Raw genomic sequence first — 22,078 nt, forward strand, 5'->3', positions numbered from 1 at the left:
TAGGAAGGCCGCAAGTGGGAGCCGCCTAGGAGCTATTTTGGGTGCAGTTGGACAGGCTGCGTGTGGCGCTGATTGTAGCAGAGAGGGAGTCTGAAGAGAGTGTTGGCCGCCAAAGGTACAAAGGGACAGCAGAGGAGATGCTGCGGGGACAGGCAGAGTGGAGGCCTTGTGAGAGAGTGATCGTCTTGTCATGGTGAAGAGGCTCTGGTGATTTTGAAGGCTTTGGATGCAAGGAGCCCCTTGGTACTGTGTGGCTTGGGCTGGTTGTTGGCTTGGTGATAAGGTCAGAAGGGTGACTGGTTCTATGCTTGAGGAACTGGCAGTGTGCTGGAGGTGTAGCAGAGAGTGGACCTCAGCTGAGGAGCAGTGCAGAGAACGAGAAGGTCGGCTGCAGAGAAGCAAGGAGCAAAGGGAACGGATTGGGAGCGACCAGGAGCTGGAAAGGGCTGTTTGCGAGCGGGTGCTTGGTGTAGCTGGTGTCTAGGATATTTTGGGATATCCACCTCTGTAAAGGTCAAGGTCCTTTCTGAAATATAAGTCTTGTTCATGCTCTCTGGTCTGGTGTTCTGGTGTGTTTGCATGCGCGTGTGGAAGTGTGGCATGCTATAAGGGCGTAAACAGCTTTACCGCTTCCGTGCCATCACCGGCAGCAGTCTCGAGGCCCGCGAGGGTAGCTTCGTGGTGGTATGGGACGTCACGAGGTAGAGATTGGTGAGTACGTTCATCTAGTTAGCTCAGCTCGTGGCTCGGTGGGGACAACCAAGACTTGTGGGCTTGCCCACGACTGTCAAGGTTGGGTGGTGAGTCAGGCCTCCACCCCCATCATGTTTGTTTGGTTTGTTTGCAGGTTTCGAGTCTTGTACCAAGAGCGTTCCTCGAGGAGATCCTATGGGGATTTGACACACTCTTTCGAAGAAAATTGTTCCTCAAGCAACTTGAGGATTATGCCAAAGAAGGGAAGTGTTTTCAATGTGGAAAGAAGGGACAGTTGGCTGCAAATTGTCCCGACAAAGCAAGAAGACAGAGAGATTGGAAGATCAACAGACTGATATCATGCCAGGGAGTTCGTCAAGTGGTTTGCAGTGGTGGCTAGTCCATTGCATGACCTGACCAAGAAAGCCGTGGGATTTTGGTGGACCAAAGTTGAAAAAGAATCCTTTCAAGCATTGAGATTTTATGCTAGCATAGGACGAGTGTTAAAACACAACAAGGTAGCAGATGCATTATCTCGAAGACCCATGAACCATGCAGTTTCTATGGGATATCGTATGGATTTTACTTTGATAAAAGATCTTTATGCTAACGATATCAAAGATATTTGGAACAGATTGCAGAATAGAGATTTAGTGACCTCCTATGTCATCAAGGAAGGTTTCCTTATGATGCAAACTTGTTTATGTATATGACAAAAGATTTAAGGCTGAAAGTGATGGAAGAATGCCATGCTCCACCCTACATGGGGCATAGAGGCATATTGACTACAACTCAAGCTCTCAAGAGCTACTTCTATTGGCCTAGCATGAGAAAGGACATTGAGCTATATGTTTGAGAATGTTTGGTTTAGGACATTGAGCTATATGTTCGAGAATGTTTGGTTTGTCAGAAGGTCAAGTTTGATCGACAAAAGCCAGCCGGATTATTGCAACTATTGCTAATTCCAAATATTCCATGAAAGAATACTGCTATGGATTTTATCTTTGGATTACCCAAAGTCGAGAAATGGAAATGATGGTATATGGACCTTTTTCATATTACCAAGAAGATCAACAATATATCTTATTGGTTGGACCTTCGAGATCATTGGAGGACACATAATGCCTCCATGTCAGTTTATTGAAACCATATACGGGACTACCCCTAGAGGATCTACTGGAGGTGGAAGAGCAAGAAGAGATTTTGCAACCAGAATAGATTGTGTTTCATTCTGTGAGAAAAAGAGAAAAGTCTGTGGTCAGAAAGTTCTTGGGTGGCAGCGATGCCAAATAACCCAAGGAGTGAGATTTGTTTTTGGGTGGCAATGATGCTAGATGACCCATTGGACGGTCTTTGTACCATATATCTTGGATTTCATAGTCGGGTGGTCATTGCGACCAGATAGCCCAGATGACTATTGATGAACAGTCGGGCAGTCATTGCGACCAGATAGCCCAGATGACTATATTGGATTTCATAGTCGAGCGGTCAATGTGACCAGATGGCCGAGATGACTATTAATGAACACTCGGGCGGTCCTCATGACCAGATAGCCTTGAGGATTGATTGAGTGGTTTCCTTCGGGAACTAGATAGCTCAACACTGGTTTCCGAGAAGACGAGACAGGAAAATCCATGAGCAGGAGGATCTTTACTTGTGCACTGCATACTGATGTATGTTTGAATTTCTTTGACTTTGTATGCTGTTTTTGATGTGTGGACAATGCTTGGATTTATGGCATGTGATAGTCCACTAGGCTCCAAACTACGTGGCTAGTACCTGGAATACCTAGTAGACACGAATGATGCATATATGTAACAGGTCATGAAGAAGAACCATCAAGAACAAAGCCATTGGTCAAAGATAAAGCATTGAGAGGTCGCCAGATGAGCAGATGACCCCACAGATCTGGGGAAAGACCAGATGCACAAGCTCACCAGATGGGATAGTACTTGGAACATATGGATATGCTTGAAACCCTTGTGTTCTGCAGTTGAGGACAACTGCGATATAAGAGGGAGGGAGGGAATGTAACTATTTGGCCCTTTTAGCTCTATTCACATGATGAAACCCTTGCACGGACATTGGACAAGTAGAAAGCGGCATGGGGACAAGGACCATAAAGTTTGCACATGGAAAAGCTCCAATCGTGGTCAAAAAGTAGAGAAAAGCAAAAAGTCAAATTGAGTTGACCACGAGCTAGGAGCACCACTAGCAAGAGGAGACTGAGCCGGACCAAAAAGCAAAAAGCCGCTTTTTCAAAAAGTAGCTCTAGGGCCAAAAAGCAAGGCCCTAAAGCCAGAAAAGCAAAGTACAAGAACTTTGGGAAAAGCTGGCCATATTTGAATAATATTTGGCTTTATTGTATAAAGTGAAAAAGACAAAAGCAAAGTAAAAGAGGAAAAGTAAGAGCCTGGACAGCTTTTTGGCAAAAAGCAGGGCTTCCTCAAGTATAAAGCTAGCATGAACCCCTCCCTTCTCTTCATCGTGGAACTCATCATCAACCTCATCATTGAAGGGTGGAGCTCTTCATCGTCAACATCTTCAGCCTTGAGCGTGGAGTTTCTTGTAGTTGCCACTGTCCATACAGTGCCTGACAGCACTGCTGCTTGGCTGCTGTTCTCATTCTACGCTGTACCACTTGCCTGTGGTGCTGTCCGACGCTACACCGCCAGGCTGCACTTGGTGTGCGTAGCCACTTGTGCCGCCTGATCTACCAGCGCTTGCTGCCGCCCACATGTGCAGCTGCCATTGACTTCTAGCCACCACCTGCAAGCGTTTGCGCCCCCCCCCCCCACCCCCCCCCCCCCCCCCCCCGTTTATACGACTGCTTACGCGCCAGTTGCTGGGTTGCACCACCCACCTGTGCCACCTACCAATGTTGCCGCCGCCACCAGCTGCTACCAGCAGCCGCTGCTAGCCAACATTGCTGTAGTATGTATGCCGCCAACTGTTGAAAAGCGCTGTCATCTGCGCCGTTCAACCGCCTGTTGAACCACCACCCGCTAACCTGCTGTACTGATTGCACCATTCATTGCTGCCTTCTAGCCACTGCTGCCAACGCCATACACCGCCGCCACCTGGTTGCTATTGGCTGAATCTACCTCTGCCTCTATTGTGTGCCATATAGCTATCATAAAACTGCTATACGACTACTAGAGCTGCTGACTGCACCTTACGTCTATCTACTATTCCCTGCTGTGTTGCCGTGAACCTGTTATGGACCATACTCCAACTGGTTGACCTTTGTGGACTATTTTCTACTCCGGTTTGGGCAGCAAGCTTACAGTCAAGCACCAAAAGCTTCTACCTGTGTACCTTGTTTACAAGCTCGGGGTTCGTTGGTCTTGGATTTGGACTTAGATCTAGACTTGGATCTGGACTTAGATCTAGACGTCTATTTGGACTTGAATCTGGATCTGGATTTGGATTTAAATTTGGATTTGGATTTGGATTTGGATTTGGTACTAGCCCGGTGAGAGATTGTAAGCCCAACAGGGTGTGCCATGACAGACTCAACCACATTTCCAAGAGATAAAGATATAGAGAGAGGGGAGAGAGAGAAGGGAATAGGGATCTTGCACAGTACACCACACTGAGCAGGGAACAGGCCCTGCCCCCTTTCAGGAATTTATTCAGGAACAATCCACGGGCATGCTGGCTAGGATCAAGACAATCAATGAATACAAAACAAACAGATATGCCGATGTAGGATATCCAAGTTGATGTCGATGTTGATGTCGAGGCATAAGATCTCTGATGCCGAGCACACCACGGGGATGACCCACAAGTATCTCTCACTGGGCTAGTACCAGATCCAATATCAAATCCAAATCCAATGAATCCAAGTTCAAGTTCCAAGTCCACATCAAATCCAAAACCAAGTCCAAGTCCAAAATCCAAGTCCAGATCCAGATCCAAGTCTAGATCCATGTCCAAGCCATATGTCCGAGTTCCATGTTCATGTCCAACTTCCATGCCCAAGCTCTATGTTCCATGTCCAAGTTCCATGTTCATGTCCAAGTTCCATGCCCAAGCTTGTAAGCAAGGCACTCTGGAGATTCGTGTAGATGACGAGGTGTATGATGTTTAGTGCTCAATCCGGAGTAGAATCAATCCTCAAAAAAGCTTGTACTGGGGTGTACAAATGAGATCAAGTATTCGTGGGGTGATAAAACAGCCGTCAGCTGTATGGTGCATGGATCAAATCAGTTGATTGGAGCTCACAACCAATGCTGATAACAGTACCGTATAGTATTGTCAGCAGAACAGCTGGTGTACGGCTGCAGGTCAACTGTTGCAGGAGGTGCTGGTACACAGGCGGAAGGCAGCGCAAGTGGTTGGGGCAGCCAGTCAAGGGGCAGCACTTCAGAAGGCAGAAAACAGGGCTGCAACCTGCGGCGCAGATGGTGCTGGCCAAAACAGTGGGCAGCGCTGGCAAAAACAGTAGGCAGCGCTGGCCAAAAGCTGTAGGCTACGCTAGCCAAAACAGTAAACTGGGAGGCGACGTACATGTGCTGGAGGCAAGCGCAAACGACTCTGCTGGTGGCACTTCTGGAGGCAACAACCAGTACAGCAGGTGGCTGTAGGTGGCAGTGTACAGCGAGATGGTAGACGGACAGCAGACAGGCAATTCAGGTGGTTCCGTACAATCCAGCAGCCGGGTGATGGTGGGCGGCGCTGGTAGAGTTGGGTGACGATGGAGTTTAAGGCATCAACGATGGTGAAGATGTTGATGACCACTTTGCTTTTGTAGATGATGGAGATGATAAGCTCTAATCTCCAATAATCGTGTTGATGATGTTCAAGAGAGACTCATGGTTCTTTTATACTTGAAGAGGAGTCTTGCTTTTTGCCAAAAAGCTTGGCTAAGCTTTTGTTTTTCTCTTTTTCACATTGCTTTTATCTTTTTGACTTTGCTTTTGTCTTTTTTGACCTTTAATAATAAAATATTACTCAAGTTCTTTAGCTTTTGCTTTTCTGGCTTTAAGGCCTTAGAGGTGCTTTTTGAGAAAGCATCTTTTTGCTTTTTGGTCTGGCTCAATCTCCTCTTTCAAATGGTGTCCTTGGCTCGCAATCAACCCTGTTTGACTTTTTACTTTTTCTTGCTTTTTGACCAATAATGGTGCTTTTTCTTAGTCAAACCTTATGGACCCAGTATCCATTTCTTCTTCCATCTGTCTGGTGTCCGGGCATGGGTTTCATCAAGTGAAATAGAGCTAGGAGGGCCAAATAGTCATAGAGATCTTGTGTGTCATCCCCGTGGTGTGCTTGGCATCAGGATCTCATGTCTCGACATCGATTACGACTTGGGTTTCTACATTGGCATTTTTGTTTGCTTTTGTATTCATTGATGTATTGATCCTGGCTTGCGAGCTCGTGGATTGTTCCTGAATAAATTCCTAAAATTTGGAGCTCTAGTCCTCTTGGTCAAGAAGGAGGACGGGAGTATGCATCTGTGTGTGGACTACCAGGTACTCAACATGCTCATTGTGTCAAAACAAGTTCTGCTGCCCCGCATTGATGAGTTGTTGGATCAGCATGCATAGGCGAAGTGGTTTAGCAAGTTGGATCTGAAATCCGGATACCATTAGGCTCGCATACATCTAGATGTGATATTGAGAAGATGGCTTTCCGGACTTTGTTCGGTTTGTTCGAGTTTCTTGTGATGCCATTTGGGTTAACAAATGCCATGGCTACCTTCATGTCCCGAATCTTCTAGCCTTTCCTTGGGATATTCATCATTGTCTTCTTGGATGATATCTTGGTCTTTAACAAGATTAAAGATGAGCATGAGAAGCATGCGGAGAAGGCCTTGCAGTTAATTGATGCCCATAATTTGTGCCTTCACCCTTGAAAGACAGTTTTTCATGGTCAAATTTTCTTTTTTGGGGCATGTCATCTCCAAGGATGGAATCTCGATGGCTACGAAGAAGAAAGGCCCATTCAAGATTATCAAGAAGCTCAGTGATGTAGTCTTCAAGCTGGAGATACTGATCCGTTGCAAGATGCATCCAGTGTTTCATTCGACAACCATGTAGAGTATCATGGGCTATAGCTAAGCACTCCACCGGATGAGGATGAACCCGAGTTGGTGAGATCTAAGTACTGGAGCAGGTTGTTTTCCACCAATACAAGTGAGATTCTTGTCGAAAGCAGCTCCAACTATCTCCTCAAGTTCAAGGGCTACCCAATCCAGTAGGCAGCCTGGTTTGATGAGGATCGGTTCATGGACGAGTCTCGCTTGTTGTTGAGAGCTTATCAAGAGGCCATGCAGCTGAGGACACACGTAGCATTGCCACCACACGTGGCATTGATGATGTGGCAATTGGGTACAAGTGGCCAACAGCAATACTATTGGCCAACTAGGAGCATCGATGAATATATATACATGGGTAGCCAAATCGTCATATTCATCTATGCAGCTGATGACACACGTAGCATTTCCACATGTGGCATTGATGATGTGTCAATCGGGTACAAGTGGCCAACAGCAATACTATTGGCCACAACGGAGCATCGATGAATATATATACATGGGTAGCCAAATCCTCATATTCATCTATTGTAGCAAACCTTGATGCCCGGCACGCTAGGGTTGTGACACTAGACAGTGTCACGGGTTCACTCTACGCACTCACACAACTCTGCAAGACGCCATGCTTATGGTGTACCCAAGACTAGACAGTACAACTAGCAGTTGGCAAGATGACACTTCAATAGAACACACTTGAAGGAAAGAGATACAAAGTACAATGTACACAGACAATGAAGAATAAGAACAATTGCGTTCGTTCACTAAAACTCATTGATTCCCTTAGCAGTCCCGAGATTGCTCATTTATACAAGTGGTCCAACCACCATGAGAATGTGCACTGTTTGGGCCATAAAGTGCTGGCCACTGCACGTGGAGCATGACTTTTGTGCAACCTACCATTGATTGCCAATATTAGGGGCGTGCCACCCACTTGTTGATGGTGTGCAAGTTGCGGTCCTCCAAGGTAAGAGATAGACCTAGTAAATGCCACGGAGCGCACGTAGCCGATGAATAGGTTGGTAGTGTGGCTTCCCCCCTCCCCCCCCCCCCCCAAAAAAAAAAAAAATGTAGCTTCCCTCCAAGAGTGGCCAGCCATGGCCCTTCATTTCTTCACTTCTCTCAGACAGGTTTTGTACTGCACCTCTTGGTGGATTTTTTAAAAACTTATATAAGGATCTTGGAGATTGTGCGGTTCCCTATGTGTTGAAACAGTCCATATATTTTCGATTTCATAGTAATAACTCACTAGTGGGGTTCCAATCTAGTCAAGGTAAGAGCTAGGAAACTTTTGTGGATGCTATGGATTAATATAAAAACTCAAGGTTAAGCTTACAGTTAATTGATTGTCTCCTAAATTCTAGAGGCAATGAATCCAGTTGAAGCGGAGATAATGCTACATCGAAAACTGGGTTGAGGCCAGTATTAACCAAGGGTTGGTTCAGGGGATGGACTAACCCAAGATCACGTAGGTAGGGTTAGGGTTAAAAGCTAACCTAGGATTAATGCTGGGTTTAGGGGCTGATACGACCTGCCCAATGAAAGAGTGCACAGAGCGGAAGCAGAGTGGCACTAGAATGTGCTGAACAGAGAGTGCAAGAGAGAGAGAGATATGGAGCAAACTATGCTGAATATACTGAACCAAAACAGTCCCAAGCAAGAGACAGTGATAGTCTCATAAGTGAGGGAGCAAATAACTACAAGACTCTATGAAAAATGAGAGGCCAGCACCCACTATTTATAGTGGGGAAGAGCTGGCCGACTGGAGCATGAAAACAGGCCGACTGGAGCTGTTGGACATGGCTCCCTAGAAAAATGCCAGAAAGGCTGGGAAAAATCCCAGAAAAATACTAAAAAAGGGGTGGCCAGCCCACAAACAAGGGCCATGCAAAAGGGGACCAAATGGGCACCATACAGAGCAGAAACTGGGGATGAAAGTGCTAACACCCCCTCTCAGCACCAGATGCTGAACAAACTCCGAGAAGCCGAAGATGAGGAGCCAAGGAAGCCTGAGAAACCGGCTTGGTGAACAAATCTGCAGCATTCTCCGCGGAAGGACAATACTCCAAACGCAAATCTCCAGCAAGAACCCGTTCACGAACATAGTGATACTGAATCTCAATGTGTTTCGTACGAGCATGAAACACAGGGTTCTTGGCGATGGCGATGCAACTCTGATTGTCACACCAAAGAAGAGTAGATCCGGTAGGAGGACAGCCAAGCTCCTCCAATAATCTCCGCAACCATATCGCCTCACATGCAGCATAGCAAACTGCACGGTACTCCGCCTCGGTAGAAGAAAGCGCCACAGTAGGCTGCTTTTTACTGCTCCAAGAAATGGCTCCAGACCCAAGTGAAAAAACACAACCAGTGGTCGAACGCCGTGTATCTGGATCTCCAGCCCAGTTTGAGTCAGACCATCCAACAAGAGTGCGTCCTTGGCCATAAAAGATGCCAAAATCCAGAGTGCCACGTAAGTACCGAAGAACTCTGAGAGCACACCGCCAATGCTGCTGACGGGGTTTGGATGAGAAGGAACTCAATAAACTGACTGCGAAGCATATGTCCAATCGGGAGTAGGTCAACCATACCAAACAACCGACGAGAACCCGATACTGTCCCTGATCAGTCCCTGGAGAAGCATCAAGGGAAGAAAGCTTCTCACCAATATCCAAAGGAGAAGATACTGGTTTGCACCCAGTCATCTGAAATCTGTCAAGAATCTCCCGAGTGTACTTCTGCTGAGAGAAGAAAATGCCCTTCGAGGTCTGCCAAATCTCAAAGCCAAGAAAATAGTGCAAGAGGCCCAGATCCGTCATCTCAAACTCTGTCTCCAAAGCATCCATAACAGAACGGATCCGCACAGAATAAGAACCTGTAAAGATGAGGTCATCAACATAGACCACAATAATAACAATCAACCCCCTCTCAAGGAGGATATAAAGGTTCGAATCTGCATGAGAACGGCGCAGGCCGAGCTTCTGAAAGAACTCATCAATCCGCTGGTACCAAGCCCGCGGAGCCTGCTTTAGACCATATAAAGCCTTCTTCAGCCGGTACACATGATCCTGTTTACCCGGAACAACAAATCCTGGCGGCTGATCAACATAAACCTCCTGTGTAAGCTCTCCATTCAAGAAAGCCGACTTGACGTCCATCTGGAAAACGGGCCATCTATGATGTCCTGCAAGTGCAAGAACGGTGCGAATGGTAGTCATTCGGGCCGTTGGAGCGAAAGTCTCATCGAAGTCGACACCAGGGCGCTGAGCATAACCCTTGGCAACCAACCTCGCCTTGTGCTTGTCCAAGCTGCCATCAGCTCGGAACTTTGATTTGAAAATCCAACGCACACCAATCACCTTACGCTGCAGAGGCCGAGGCACCAAAAGCCAAGTGCCATTCCGTTCGATAGCATCCAGCTCTGTCTGCATAGCATGACGCCAAGACTCATGTGAAAGAGCCTCGTCTACAGAAGTGGGATCAGAAGGACCATTAATGATTGTAGACATAAGAGCATAATTAACAAACATGTTGCCCTCATGAATTTGTTTCCCTGAAACTCTGGAAGAACGCCGAAGAGAACCAGGCGGAGGAGCAGAAGGAAGCTCACGTAACCCAGAGTCACGAACTGTCTGATAATACCAACCAGGTACAGATCTGCTCGAACTCGCCGGAGGAGGAGCAGGGTCATCATCATCTGACTGAGAATCCTCAGCTGGAGGTGTAACAGTAACAGCGGGAGCAGGAGGAGGAGTAGGAGGAGGAGAAGGAGGTGCAGGAAGAAGAAGCTCACCAAGCTCACCACCCCCCTCTGAAGATGTAGGAGTCTCGTCGAACACCACATCACGGCTCACAATAACTTTACCGGCTTGAGGATCATAAAGACGATATGCCTTGGACACAGTGCTGTATCCGAGAAAAGTCATGCGCTGAGACTTCGAGTCCAACTTGGAGCGGTGCTCCTTAGGCACATGAACATACGCGGTACATCCAAATATCCGGAAATGAACAACAGAGGGCTTCTCACCATGGAAAGCCTCATATGGAGTTTTGTCGGGAAGAGCAGCAGTAGGAGACCTATTCTGAATGTAGACAGCAGTGGAAGCCGCCTCAGCCCAGAAGCGTCGAGGTAATGAAGAATGCTCAAGCATAGCACGGGCCATCTCCATAATGGTCCTATTCTTCCTCTCGGCAACTCCATTCTGAGATGGAGTATATGCTGTAGTAAGCTGTCTCCGAATGCCATGTGTCTTGCAATATTGCTTAAACTCCTGGGATGTAAACTCACCCCCTCCATCGGTCCTGAGAGCCTTGACCGAGTGACCGGTCTCTTTTTCCACCTCGGCTTTCCAATCACAGAAGTGATGAAAAGTCTCATCCTTGGTCTTCAGAAAGAAAACCCAAGTATATCTGGTAAAATCATCCACCATCACGAGCATGTACAACGCCTTACTCAAAGACGCGGTACTCATAGGACCACATAAGTCTGCATGAATGAGAGCAAGTGATGTCGAAGATCTGTGTGTCGCCTCCTTCGGAAAGGCGGCTCGGTGCTGCTTCCCCTGTAAACAAGAGGAACAAGGAGAAGACGGAGCCTTGATGGTTGGTAATCCATCAACCAACCCATCCTTCGAAGCTCGCTGTAGAAGCTGATAGCTCAAATGGCCAAACCGAGCATGCCAAAGAGCAGAAGAAGCACCAGAAGAAAGCAGAGCGGTCAGTTTGTAGAGACCACTATCTTGGACTCCCTGAGCCAAGATGCTACCAGTCGCTTTATCACGAATGGTAATCTCATAACGAGAAAAGATCACCTCCGCACCCTGAGCTGTAAGAGCACTCACTGACAAAAGGTTAAATGCCAAATCTGGAATATACAGAACGTCAGAGAAGTACCTCTTGTCCTCTTCAGAACGGAAGATGGGGATAGTGCCATGACCATGCACTGGCACAGAAGAAGAATCACCCAGAGTGATCTCGCCTGATCTGGCAGTGAAGTCCTCGAACCAATCTCGATGGGGTGTCATATGAGCAGTAGCACCGCTATCAACAATCCAAGACCGTGACTGAGAAGTCACAAGAGCAAGTATACGCCGAGTACCTGCTAAGAGAAGTATTCCATCATCCTTCTTGGGTTGAGACACCGCCGTTGAGGAAGAGTTCTTTGCTGCTTCATCACGCTTCTTCTTGTGACATTGGGGTGACTTGTGACCCTTCTTGCCACAATAGTGACATTCAATGTCTTTATTCTTTGAAGATTTGTTGTCTTTATCCTTATCGGAATCCTTGGAGTTCTTGTCAGAACCCCCTTTACCTTTCTTTTGTTGAGACTTCCCTTTATCTCGTGCTGCCAAAGCTCCATCAGGGCCACCGGAGGTGCCAGTCCGCTCCTCAAAGCGAGACTCTATCTGCATAATGGAGGGGAGAACATCCTCCCAAGTAACTGGAACAGGACGAGGAGAAGAAACCAGAGACTGAAAGTATGCATCAAACCTCTCTGGAAGTTTGGAGAGCAGCCGAATAGCCATATCCTCTGTGGAGATGTCCTTGCCACAAACAGCAAGCTCGTCCCGGAGATCTTTCATCTTCGAGATGAAAGCAGATAAAGATGGAAACGCAGAAACTGATAAGTTCATAAGTTGCTTTTCCAATGCCAAAATCCGACCCGGAGACTTAATCTCATAGAGATCTGCAAAAGCCTTCCAAACTTCATGTGCAGCATCAGCTGTACGCACATGAGAGAGAACAGCATCCTGACAGTTCAACATCAGAAAGGAAAAAACACGTCGATCATTCGACTGCCAAATATCAATATGTGCCTGAGTCACACCACCGGAAGCAAGGGTGGGAGGGGTGGCATTGGCTGGTGTAACAAGCCAATCCCAGAGATCCACGCCACGCAAGGCCGATTTCACCTTCACCTTCCATAGGGTGTAGTTGGAACCATCCAACTTGGCAGACTCTGCAAACATATGAAGAGAAGTGGGAGCAGCCATCACAAGAGCTTGGGCTCAATCTCAAGAAATGCACAATCTCTGAAAAAGGTGTCCTCCACAGGTACCAAGTGTGCCACCAAAGCCTGCAACACCACAAGCCCCCTCTGCAAAGGGAAAGAACCACTGGAGAGGAAAAACGCAGCAATGAAGAAGTGCTGTCCTGTAGAAAACAGGCCGCCTGCAGTCCAATCTCCAAGTGGGCAATGAAACACTGATCTCCAAGAGCCAGACGGCTGAATCGGTGAAGCCAATCTGAAGAGGAACCGACCAGCAGAGTGCTGTCCAGAAAACGCAGCAGCAAAAAGCTATGGATCTGGAAGAAAACGCAGAGGAGAAGTGCTGAAAACAGGGCTGAACTGGGGCAGCAGAAAGGTTGCTAACCTAGAGCGATGATACCATGAAAGAGTGCACAGAGCGGAAGCAGAGTGGCACTAGAATGTGCTGAACAGAGAGTGCAAGAGAGAGAGAGATATGGAGCAAACTATGCTGAATATACTGAACCAAAACAGTCCCAAGCAAGAGACAGTGATAGTCTCATAAGTGAGGGAGCAAATAACTACAAGACTCTATGAAAAATGAGAGGCCAGCACCCACTATTTATAGTGGGGAAGAGCTGGCCGACTGGAGCATGAAAACAGGCCGACTGGAGCTGTTGGACATGGCTCCCTAGAAAAATGCCAGAAAGGCTGGGAAAAATCCCAGAAAAATACTAAAAAAGGGGTGGCCAGCCCACAAACAAGGGCCATGCAAAAGGGGACCAAATGGGCACCATACAGAGCAGAAACTGGGGATGAAAGTGCTAACACCCAAGAGGCTAGGGCTAGCAAAGATAATGTCTGGATTGGCCTTGGATTGCGTTAAAAGCAAACTAGTGGCTAAAAAGAGCAAAAAGTCCCAGAACAAGAATCAAAGGTGCACACCCCCCCTCCCCCCCCCCCCCCCCCCCCCTCAATGACACAATGTCCATCACTATAGTCTCCAACAATTGGAGCCTACACAAGATTGATTCTATTCTCTTCCAGCTTATAGCTGTGATTGTTGTATGTTTTTCTCATACTTAATAGAAGTCTCTTTCTGAAAAAAAAAAAAATCAGAGCAGAAATCAAAGCCTTAAAAGTAAGGGGAAGGGGGGAGGAGTGTATGCTGGTCTGCAGCAATGGGCAAAGCGGGTGCAAGATGGGTTGTAAGCAATTTGGGCGACAGTGGCCAGCAGCCATGGTGAGCAAAAGAGATCAGTTACAGCAGTGAGCGGCATTTTGAGAGAGAGAGAGATTATATTAATGGACCCAACATCTATGAGACCAAAGATAACACGTGATCCATGAGAGAGAGACATGCGTTCTGGACTGGTGACAGGTATCATGGCGCTTGGATATATTGCAGCATTTGATGAGACCCTGGCAAATATCATCATAAGATTGAATGGAATACCTCCTCTTCTTGATGCACTAAGTAATGAGCAGGAGGATCACATAAAGAGTGCTAGTGCATGGTCTCTAGGACAGATTGGAAGACACAGCCCTCCTCATGCTTTAGCGACCGTCAAGGCTGGTGTTCTTCCAAAACTAGTTTCGACATTTCTTTCTCCTAGCAGCAGTGAAGACTTGCAAAACAAATGCAAAAGAGCACTCAAAGCAATGATTGATCACCTTACTCATCTTCCCGCCCTAGACTCGTTGCTGCAAGTAAGTGATTGCAATACATGATATTCCATTGTTATGGTTATTTGTAATTTGTATGTTATAATATTTAAATGGTTTCTAAGTGTTTGTCTTGGTTTTCAGGGTCCAAGATTACCCGAAGATATTTTAAAGTTTGTTGTTACTCAGTTGGCCAAGGTTCTTTTAAATGATCCGGATGCAAGGACTAACTTTGTGACATCGGGAGGTTTTGAAAAGCTGCAGCGACTACCTCTTGAGCCAGGGAGTGAATTGAAAGAATGTGTGGACCACATTAACACCTACTACCCTATTGAGATTGTGCAGTACTACTCCCCAGATTACTCTGAGATGCTATTGCAGAAGCTAGCAGGAAGCAAACCTGCAGTTGCAGCTGCTTAACTGCATGCATTTCATTAAGTGACTTGTAAAGGTCTGAATGTTATGAAGCAGGAAGAGTTGTGTAATATAGCCTTGTCAGGCAATTTGACACTTTGATAAAGCTTTGCCCTCGTCAGAAGCTCAGTATCAACAGCATACACACACCCTTCTGTGTCTTGTTGTATTGCCATTGTAGCTTTCAGTCCACAACAACATCCAGATAAATGATTAATCGTGCTTTTGTACCAAATTTTTTTATGGCCTTAACCACTCACACACACAGCACCGCTCTCTACCTTAGTATCTATCCTCTCTTTTTCTCTTATAAGATGATCACCTTATATTACATAAAACCAAGGCCGGCCTCACACTCCCCCCCCCACCCCCACCCCCAGCCCCTCCCCTCCGTTCCCCCCCTCCCTTTCTCTCTCTTGGCCTAAGGCAGGAGGCCTTACCTGTGTTCTTCATGTTGGAGGCTACAAGATAGTTCATTATGATCTTGGGCCTTTGTCTTGGACATTGGAGGTGACCAGTTTCAGTACATCAAAAAGCCTAGTCACCTACATGCAGTAGTCCATAGTACTCCATACACAGGTTATCTTTGAACATGGCTTGAAGGATATTTAATATGATCATGCCCTCTGCACTATCTGCTGCTTTCCTACTGGAGGACAGAATTTAATAACTCACAAACTTGAACATGATCAGTTGGAGAAACATAGGACTGAACTACACGTGGACTGAGGTGCAGAGAAGCACAGGGACAGACTGCACTTTCTTTCTCTCTTTCTCTCTTTTGTGGAGGGTGACAGGTTGTAGGAGAAACAGAGAAGAGGAGTGTTGCGGAGAAAAGACAGCCGTCTATTGTCTCTTTCTCTCTATCTCTTTTTACAGGCTTGTGGGCGGTGTCAGATGCACACGGGTTCAAACTCCTCTTTCTTCTGGCTCGTGGGTTGTCCAGGAGTGTCTCTCCTGGTCCCTTGTGAGAGGAGGGATTTGCAGCCTAAGAGGGCAGAAACAGGAGTAAATTTTGGCATGTTTCTTGGGAAGAGTTTACGGGCTGATGTATGGCTGTGTTTCTGGCTATGTGCATGGGTCAGTTAGAGGCGTATTCAAGGCCTCGTGGATGTACTATCTTGGCTGATTAGAGGTGAATAATAGTGTAGTGTTTTGGGGCACAGGGCTGTGTGAACCCTCCCTCTATGCTAAGAGGTCCAGAGGACTGGCAGTTTGGTCATGCATATGAATAAGCCATGAATGGCCATGATGTATCCAATTAAACTCTTCCATTGAATGTGAATAAAGAAATACCGAAAGGGGTGGCCAACAAGTGTCTCTACGTGTAGGAGCACTCTAGCTCCCTTTTATTTGTCTTATTTGCTGGATTACAACTGTGTTTGGGTGACTGGTAGTCTACCGCACTTTTGTTTCTACCAGAGGCCGGTTTCAAGGTTCTGTTGCCGGGACCCATCACCAACTTTCTTAAGGGGGTAAGCTTGTGGTTGTCTTGAGGAAAGTCGTTGCTGAAAATTTCAGCAAGATGTCAGACTATGAGGATGACTGTGACTATGATGATGAGGAAGAGCAGGAGACCACTCCTGAGAGGACTAAATCTGAGGATGTACTTGCAGGAGAATAGGCTACAAAAGATGCACGTTATGAGGATGTAACGTAGCCAGAAGATATGCCAAGTAAAGAGGAAGATGATGCCCAATTCAAAGCCCTTTTGGCAGGGGCAGTGGATGTGCTCATGTAGCTCACACAAAGTGAGAAGTTTGCTGAATTTATGAGAGCCCCTTCTGAGCCTAAAAAGAAGAAGAAGAACGTGCATTCTAGGAACCCACCTCAGGGCAATAGTGGTGCCTTCGGAAGAGCAAAAACCGTGCCAGGAGGAGCCTGCGCTGCTTTGTCCTGTCCCGCCTGCCCCTCTGCTGCCCCCGCCTGCCCCACTGCCTTTGCTACCCCGACTGCTCCCACCCTTCTTCTCCCGCCTTTGCCCGCCTTCTTTTGCACCCGCCTCTTTTTCAGCAGCAATTTTATCTGGATTCAAGTCGGCCGCCCACTTTTTTTTTATTGGCTTTATGGCTTCTTCTGCCGCCCCAGCCAATCTTTCGTCACCCCCACTAGCCAGGAGAATCATCAATTTTTCACAAGTCGAGCTCACCTATCTTCAGCACGACATTGACCTTGAGGTCAAGACCACCCTTGTTGCGAGAGTTTATGGTTCCCACCCCTCTCGTTTTCGCAGGCCCGTGAATGGCTTCTAGCAGCTCTCCCTTCGGAGCTGATTGTGCACTTCCAAGATACTCATTTGCTTGGTGGAGGCTTCTTCCAGGTGGACTTTCATTCTTTAGAAGCTACTTCTCAAGTTTTGGCTTGCAACCCCTTCCTTCTTGGTCCTAGGAAGATTTTCTTCTTTCAGATACTAGGTGGGCTTTGATCCAGTGGCGAAGGATCAGCGCCTTACCCCGGTCTCACTACGGCTCCCTACACTTCCTCGGTCCTATTGGAAGCTTTTAGCTTCCATAGGGGCATCCTTTGACCAGGTTCTAGAGGTACCAGTCCTTCCGAGCTCTCCCACCTCAGCTTCCGCGGCCGTTACCGCCACTCTTGATGGTGTACCCCGGGTCCTTGTGCTTGTTCCTGATCCATCGATTATTGATGATCATGTTATGCTTCAAAGACCTGACGGATCTCATTTCCGCCAGAGGGTGGAGATTGCAGGCAGACCTGACCACTGCCGGATTTGTCGTCGACGACAGGGTCACATTGCTAGAGATTGTCCCAGATCGAGGGGCCATGCCAAGAGGCGGCGTGGTCCTGCCCATCAGAGGCCTTCTGCAGTTGTCGAGACTCCAATTGCTCCTTTGCCCCAACAGACAACACAGCGTTGGGTTGTGGTTAGGGATGGAAGGCACCCTCGGACCCTCGTACCTACCCCTTCACCCACACCCCTTGTGGAGCACCCTAACCCCTATGCAGCTCTTGCCTCCTCATAGGATGTTGATCCTTCTTTGGAGGATGAGGCTTTGCAGGCACATGATCTGGATCCTTCATAGGAGGATGTTGCATTACAGTTTCAGGATGATTGTACCCTTGAGGATGATGTTGCGCATTCGCATTGTCATGGTACCTCTCGAGTTTTGAGAACTAGCCCTAGCTTTTCCCCGGAGTGGGAGAGAGAGGTAAGGTTTACATCGTCAGATTTTCCCTCCCTTACCTATGCGAGACGTACTTCCGTCTCTAAAGGGGATCCTTTGTCGACCACGAGTTCTAGTTGTTCCTACTCTGAGTCCTTATGAGGATTGTTTCTTGGAACATTTAGGGTATTGGGGGTTTTTTTCCGTGTGGGCGGAAACAAATTGTAAAAACCCAGCTTCATTGTGCAGTCACAGGTGGACCTATGGATGTATTGCTCTTGCAAGAGCATAAATTGGATGCTAGCCAGTGTGGGAGATCAGGAAAGCTTCTCTCGGGACACACCTTTTGGTCACCAGCTGTTGGTACCAAGGGTGGTTTTTGTATCTCTGTTTAGCTTTGATCTTGCCTTGCATCATTGGACATGGTGTCATTTTGCCTGCGAGAGCGTAGTGGATCCTTCTTATGCAGGGTACTACAGGCATTGGTATTCTCAACCTCTATGCTGCTAACCATAGAGGTGAGAGAATTGCCTTTTGGAAATCTCTCACTACACTGATGCCTCTTGCCGACCATTGGATTATTGGTGGGGATTTTAACATGGTTGAGATGCCAACGGATAAAAGAGGTGGATATGAGGGCTTGGTGCATCCTCTTGAAAGAGCGTCTTGGGAGAGGTTTATACTCTCCATTCATGGGAAAGATTGTTGGCATGAGGATGACATTTTGAGGAGTCCATCCACTCTTCTTTATTCATGGTCTAACAGGAGAAGAGATGCAGGATGTATTTATGCACGGTTAGATAGATTTTATGTGAATGATTGGGTGCTTGACAGAGGTGGGCATACTTTTATTGCTACAGGCACCTCTAAATCGGATCATTGCCCAGTGGTTTTATGTATTAGAGATCCGAATTGCCATGGATCAGCACCCCATGTATGCATCCTTGATCATTTGTTTTCAAATGCAAAGCTATCGCGTCATATGCTTGATATTTGGAGATCTCATGATTTCTCACAGGCCTCTCAAAGCCTGGCCTCTGCTCTCTGTGATATTAGTGACTTTTATCACACATGTGCCCTGTCTAATAAGAGGCAAGAGGCCTTGGATTTAGAAAGGGCTATTAGACGTAGATTGGTTGCCTTGCAGAAAGAGCACGAGAAACATCCTCATGCTCAATGGGTTGCAGATTCTTTATGTATTGTTAGGGCAAAACTTAATCACTCTCTTGAGCAGCGCGCGGAGTACTGTTTCCATGCCCAGAAATCCTTTTGGACACAGATGGGTGGCACATGTAACAAACATTTCTTTGCTACTCACGGCCCATCTCATGCCAGAGATAGTGTCACGCTGTTGTAGGATTCACATGGCACTCTTCACTCAGATCCTCTTATGGTTAGACAGATTGCCACTGATTTCTATCGCCAGCTTCTTAGTGCTGAGTCGCACTCTGATTTGAGACATAGGGCACAGAGGAAGGTTTGGAATGCATTGCCACATTTGATCACTGAGGAGATGTGTGCCGCTCTGGATGCCCCTTTTTCTATGCAGGAGTTCAGTCATACTCTTCATGCCTTACCTCATGGTAAGCGTCTAGGGGAGGATGGCCTCCCCTATTTTTTTCATCACTTTTGGGATGAGATTGGGGCTGAGATCACATCGGCTCTGCAGGAGATGTGGGACACAAGTTCTATGCCTTCTTCTCTCACTGAGGGGCTTATTTATCTTATTCCTAAGAGTGGGGATAAGACATTGATTGGCCAGTGGAGACCTATCACCTTACTTGGGACTACCTACAAGATTCTTGCTAAGGCAGTGAGCATCAAATTGTAGCCAATGTTGCAGGATGTCATTAATGATACTCAGAATGGATTCTTACACGACAGGAGCATCTTTGATAACATTTTCTTGTTTTGGGAGGCCGTCGAATGGGCTAAAGCGAGCAATCAGCCCTTAGCCATTTTGCTCTTGGATTTCTAGAAGGCCTATGATAGAGTGGATTGGGACTTCCTTGAGGGTACTCTTAGCCATATGGGCTTCTCTCAGAGATGGATCAAGGGAGTTTCATGCATGTATCGTGATGATGCCCACAATATAGTACTCGCTTGCGGTGATAGAGAGGAGCGGTTTCAGATTTCTCGCTCAGTACGGCAGGGCTGCCCTTTAGCCCCATTATTATATATCATAGTTGCAGAGGCCATGAGCATCTTTCTCCGCTCCACTGCTGGTATTTCGGGGTTGAGGTTGCCTCTTCGTAGTCAAGAGGAATTGGTTGACTCTGAGTTAGCTGATGACACAGCCATGTTCTTGGAGGCTTCACATATATGCTTATGTTCCTTTTGGGTAGCACTAGATGAGTTCTGTTTGGCAGTAGGGGCACTCATTAATTGGCACAAATCTATTGGTTTTTGGGTTAGTGATTCACCGAGAGTTGCTTGGGGTGCAGAGCTTGGTTTTACTTGGATCAGCAGAGGATGCACTACTAGATATTTGGGATGCCAAGTTGGGATTGATATTTCTCTTGGACAGCAGTTTGCTCTGGTACTTATGAGTATCCGGAAGAAGCTCCTCCATTGGAGCTCCAAGAGATTAGATTTAGCTTCCAGAGCTTTGGTGGCTAATCAGGTATTGCTTGCCTCAGCTTGGTTTATTGCCTCTTGTTGGTGCTTCTCTCGTGCGTGCATTGGCCAATTGCGGAGATTGATCCGCAATTTTCTCTGGTTGGGTTTGGATGGCACCTCAGACATTCGTGCGTGGGTAAGGCTCATAGTTATTCAGCCCAAACGAGAGGGGGGCTTGAATATTATCGATCCGGATGTTCAGTGTAAACTTGTGGTCAGAGGTTTCCTACCAGGCACTGAGCCTTGGAAGGATTTTTTCTTGTCTCAGATTTTCGGGTGTACACCCAGGGTCAGGAGAGATTGGATGCCGAGCACCCGTTTTTTGTTCACAGAGGCTGATATCAGGGCACCATCTTCCCCTCTTATTGCAGCCATTGTCAGAGCATGGAGAAGCATGAGATCTTTTTTGTGACAAAGGCTTCCTAGGTCTTTGGATGAGACTGACCGACAACCTATTATGTGGAACGAGCTCATTAGGGATGAGGCTGGTCGGCCACTCGGTGCATCTCGTTATATGCAGTGGTCAGGATGGGAGAGATGTGCATACACAGTTCTTGCTTGGAAGACCTTTAAGAGTCTTCCGGAGGATCGGAGAGCTACATCCATTCAGCATCTTAGGGGCTCTCGCATTCGTATTGATCAGATTGATGCAGCTATTCCGCATGAGTGGTTTTTTGGGACCTTTCACGGAGACTATCATCCGAGTTGGCTGGGAGTTTTTTTGAGGATAGGCATACCTCTGTAGGTCATTGCTCTCCCAGGCCAGGAGGCTACAGATTGCATCATTTACTCTATCATGCCCGGAGGGAGATTGAGGAGATGTAGTATGGAGGAGATCATCCCAGATACTAGGCTTAGTCCAATGAGAATTGTTGATCGTTCGGGGAAGCATTGGTTCATTGACCCTTCTCCTCAGATAGTGACTCATGGCTCTTGGTGTTTGTGGTTATATGGTGGCAGTCCTATCATATATCTTTAGTGGGATCCAGGAGAGTGGGAGTGGATTGATGCCTTCGATCCTTTGAAAAGCCTTCCTTTTTTTAGTTTCACCATCCGGAATGCCAGGCTTCTCCTCACTCGACAGATAGGATCCCTACTCTCAGGCCTCATTGGGAGAGCTATGATATTTCTCCAGTGATACAACACAGATATTGGCATAGACTTTGGCACTCATATAGAAGGAGTCAGATCTCTCATTTCTTTTGGTTATTCTTACATGGTGGTCTCCCCACAATCATTGGAGATCGGTTTTCAGTGTAGCACCTTCCTGTCCTAGGTGTTCGGCAGATTCTGAGACTGTACAACATTGTTTATGGGGATGCAACACTGCACAGCAGATTTGGGGTTATGTAGCCCAACTTATGGGCAAATTGAGTGGCCGAGCCATGCATGTGACTTGGGGGACAATTGCTTGGCTCTCCCAATCCGGTCCACAGCTTTTTTATGAGGGCAATGGTACAGATTTTGCTATTTTCATTCGTAGAGGTATTGCCCAGCATGGTTTATTGCAGGATGTTCCTCACTCTGATTATACACCCCCCAGACAGAGGATTGACACCA

The 22,078-nt window shown here is 47.0% G+C and overlaps 1 protein-coding gene across 2 annotated transcripts in view; it reads left to right on the forward strand.

Annotated features, from left to right (window-relative positions):
- The window catches only part of LOC147629057 (uncharacterized), a 50,319-nt gene extending 35,445 nt beyond the window's left edge, over window positions 1-14,874 (forward strand). For both annotated transcript variants that reach the window (XM_086812288.1, XM_086812289.1), the window contains 2 exons: window positions 14,077-14,405; window positions 14,505-14,874. In XM_086812288.1, the coding sequence (XP_086668414.1) occupies window positions 14,077-14,405; window positions 14,505-14,780 (605 nt within the window). In that variant the 3' untranslated portion in view covers window positions 14,781-14,874. The remainder of the gene's footprint in view (window positions 1-14,076; window positions 14,406-14,504) is intronic.
- The last annotated feature ends 7,204 nt before the right edge of the window (window positions 14,875-22,078 follow it).

This window comes from Cibotium barometz, chromosome 18 (assembly GCF_041138505.1).
Source record: "Cibotium barometz isolate CiBa-2024 chromosome 18, ASM4113850v1, whole genome shotgun sequence".
Classification (NCBI taxonomy): Eukaryota; Viridiplantae; Streptophyta; class Polypodiopsida; order Cyatheales; family Cibotiaceae; genus Cibotium; species Cibotium barometz.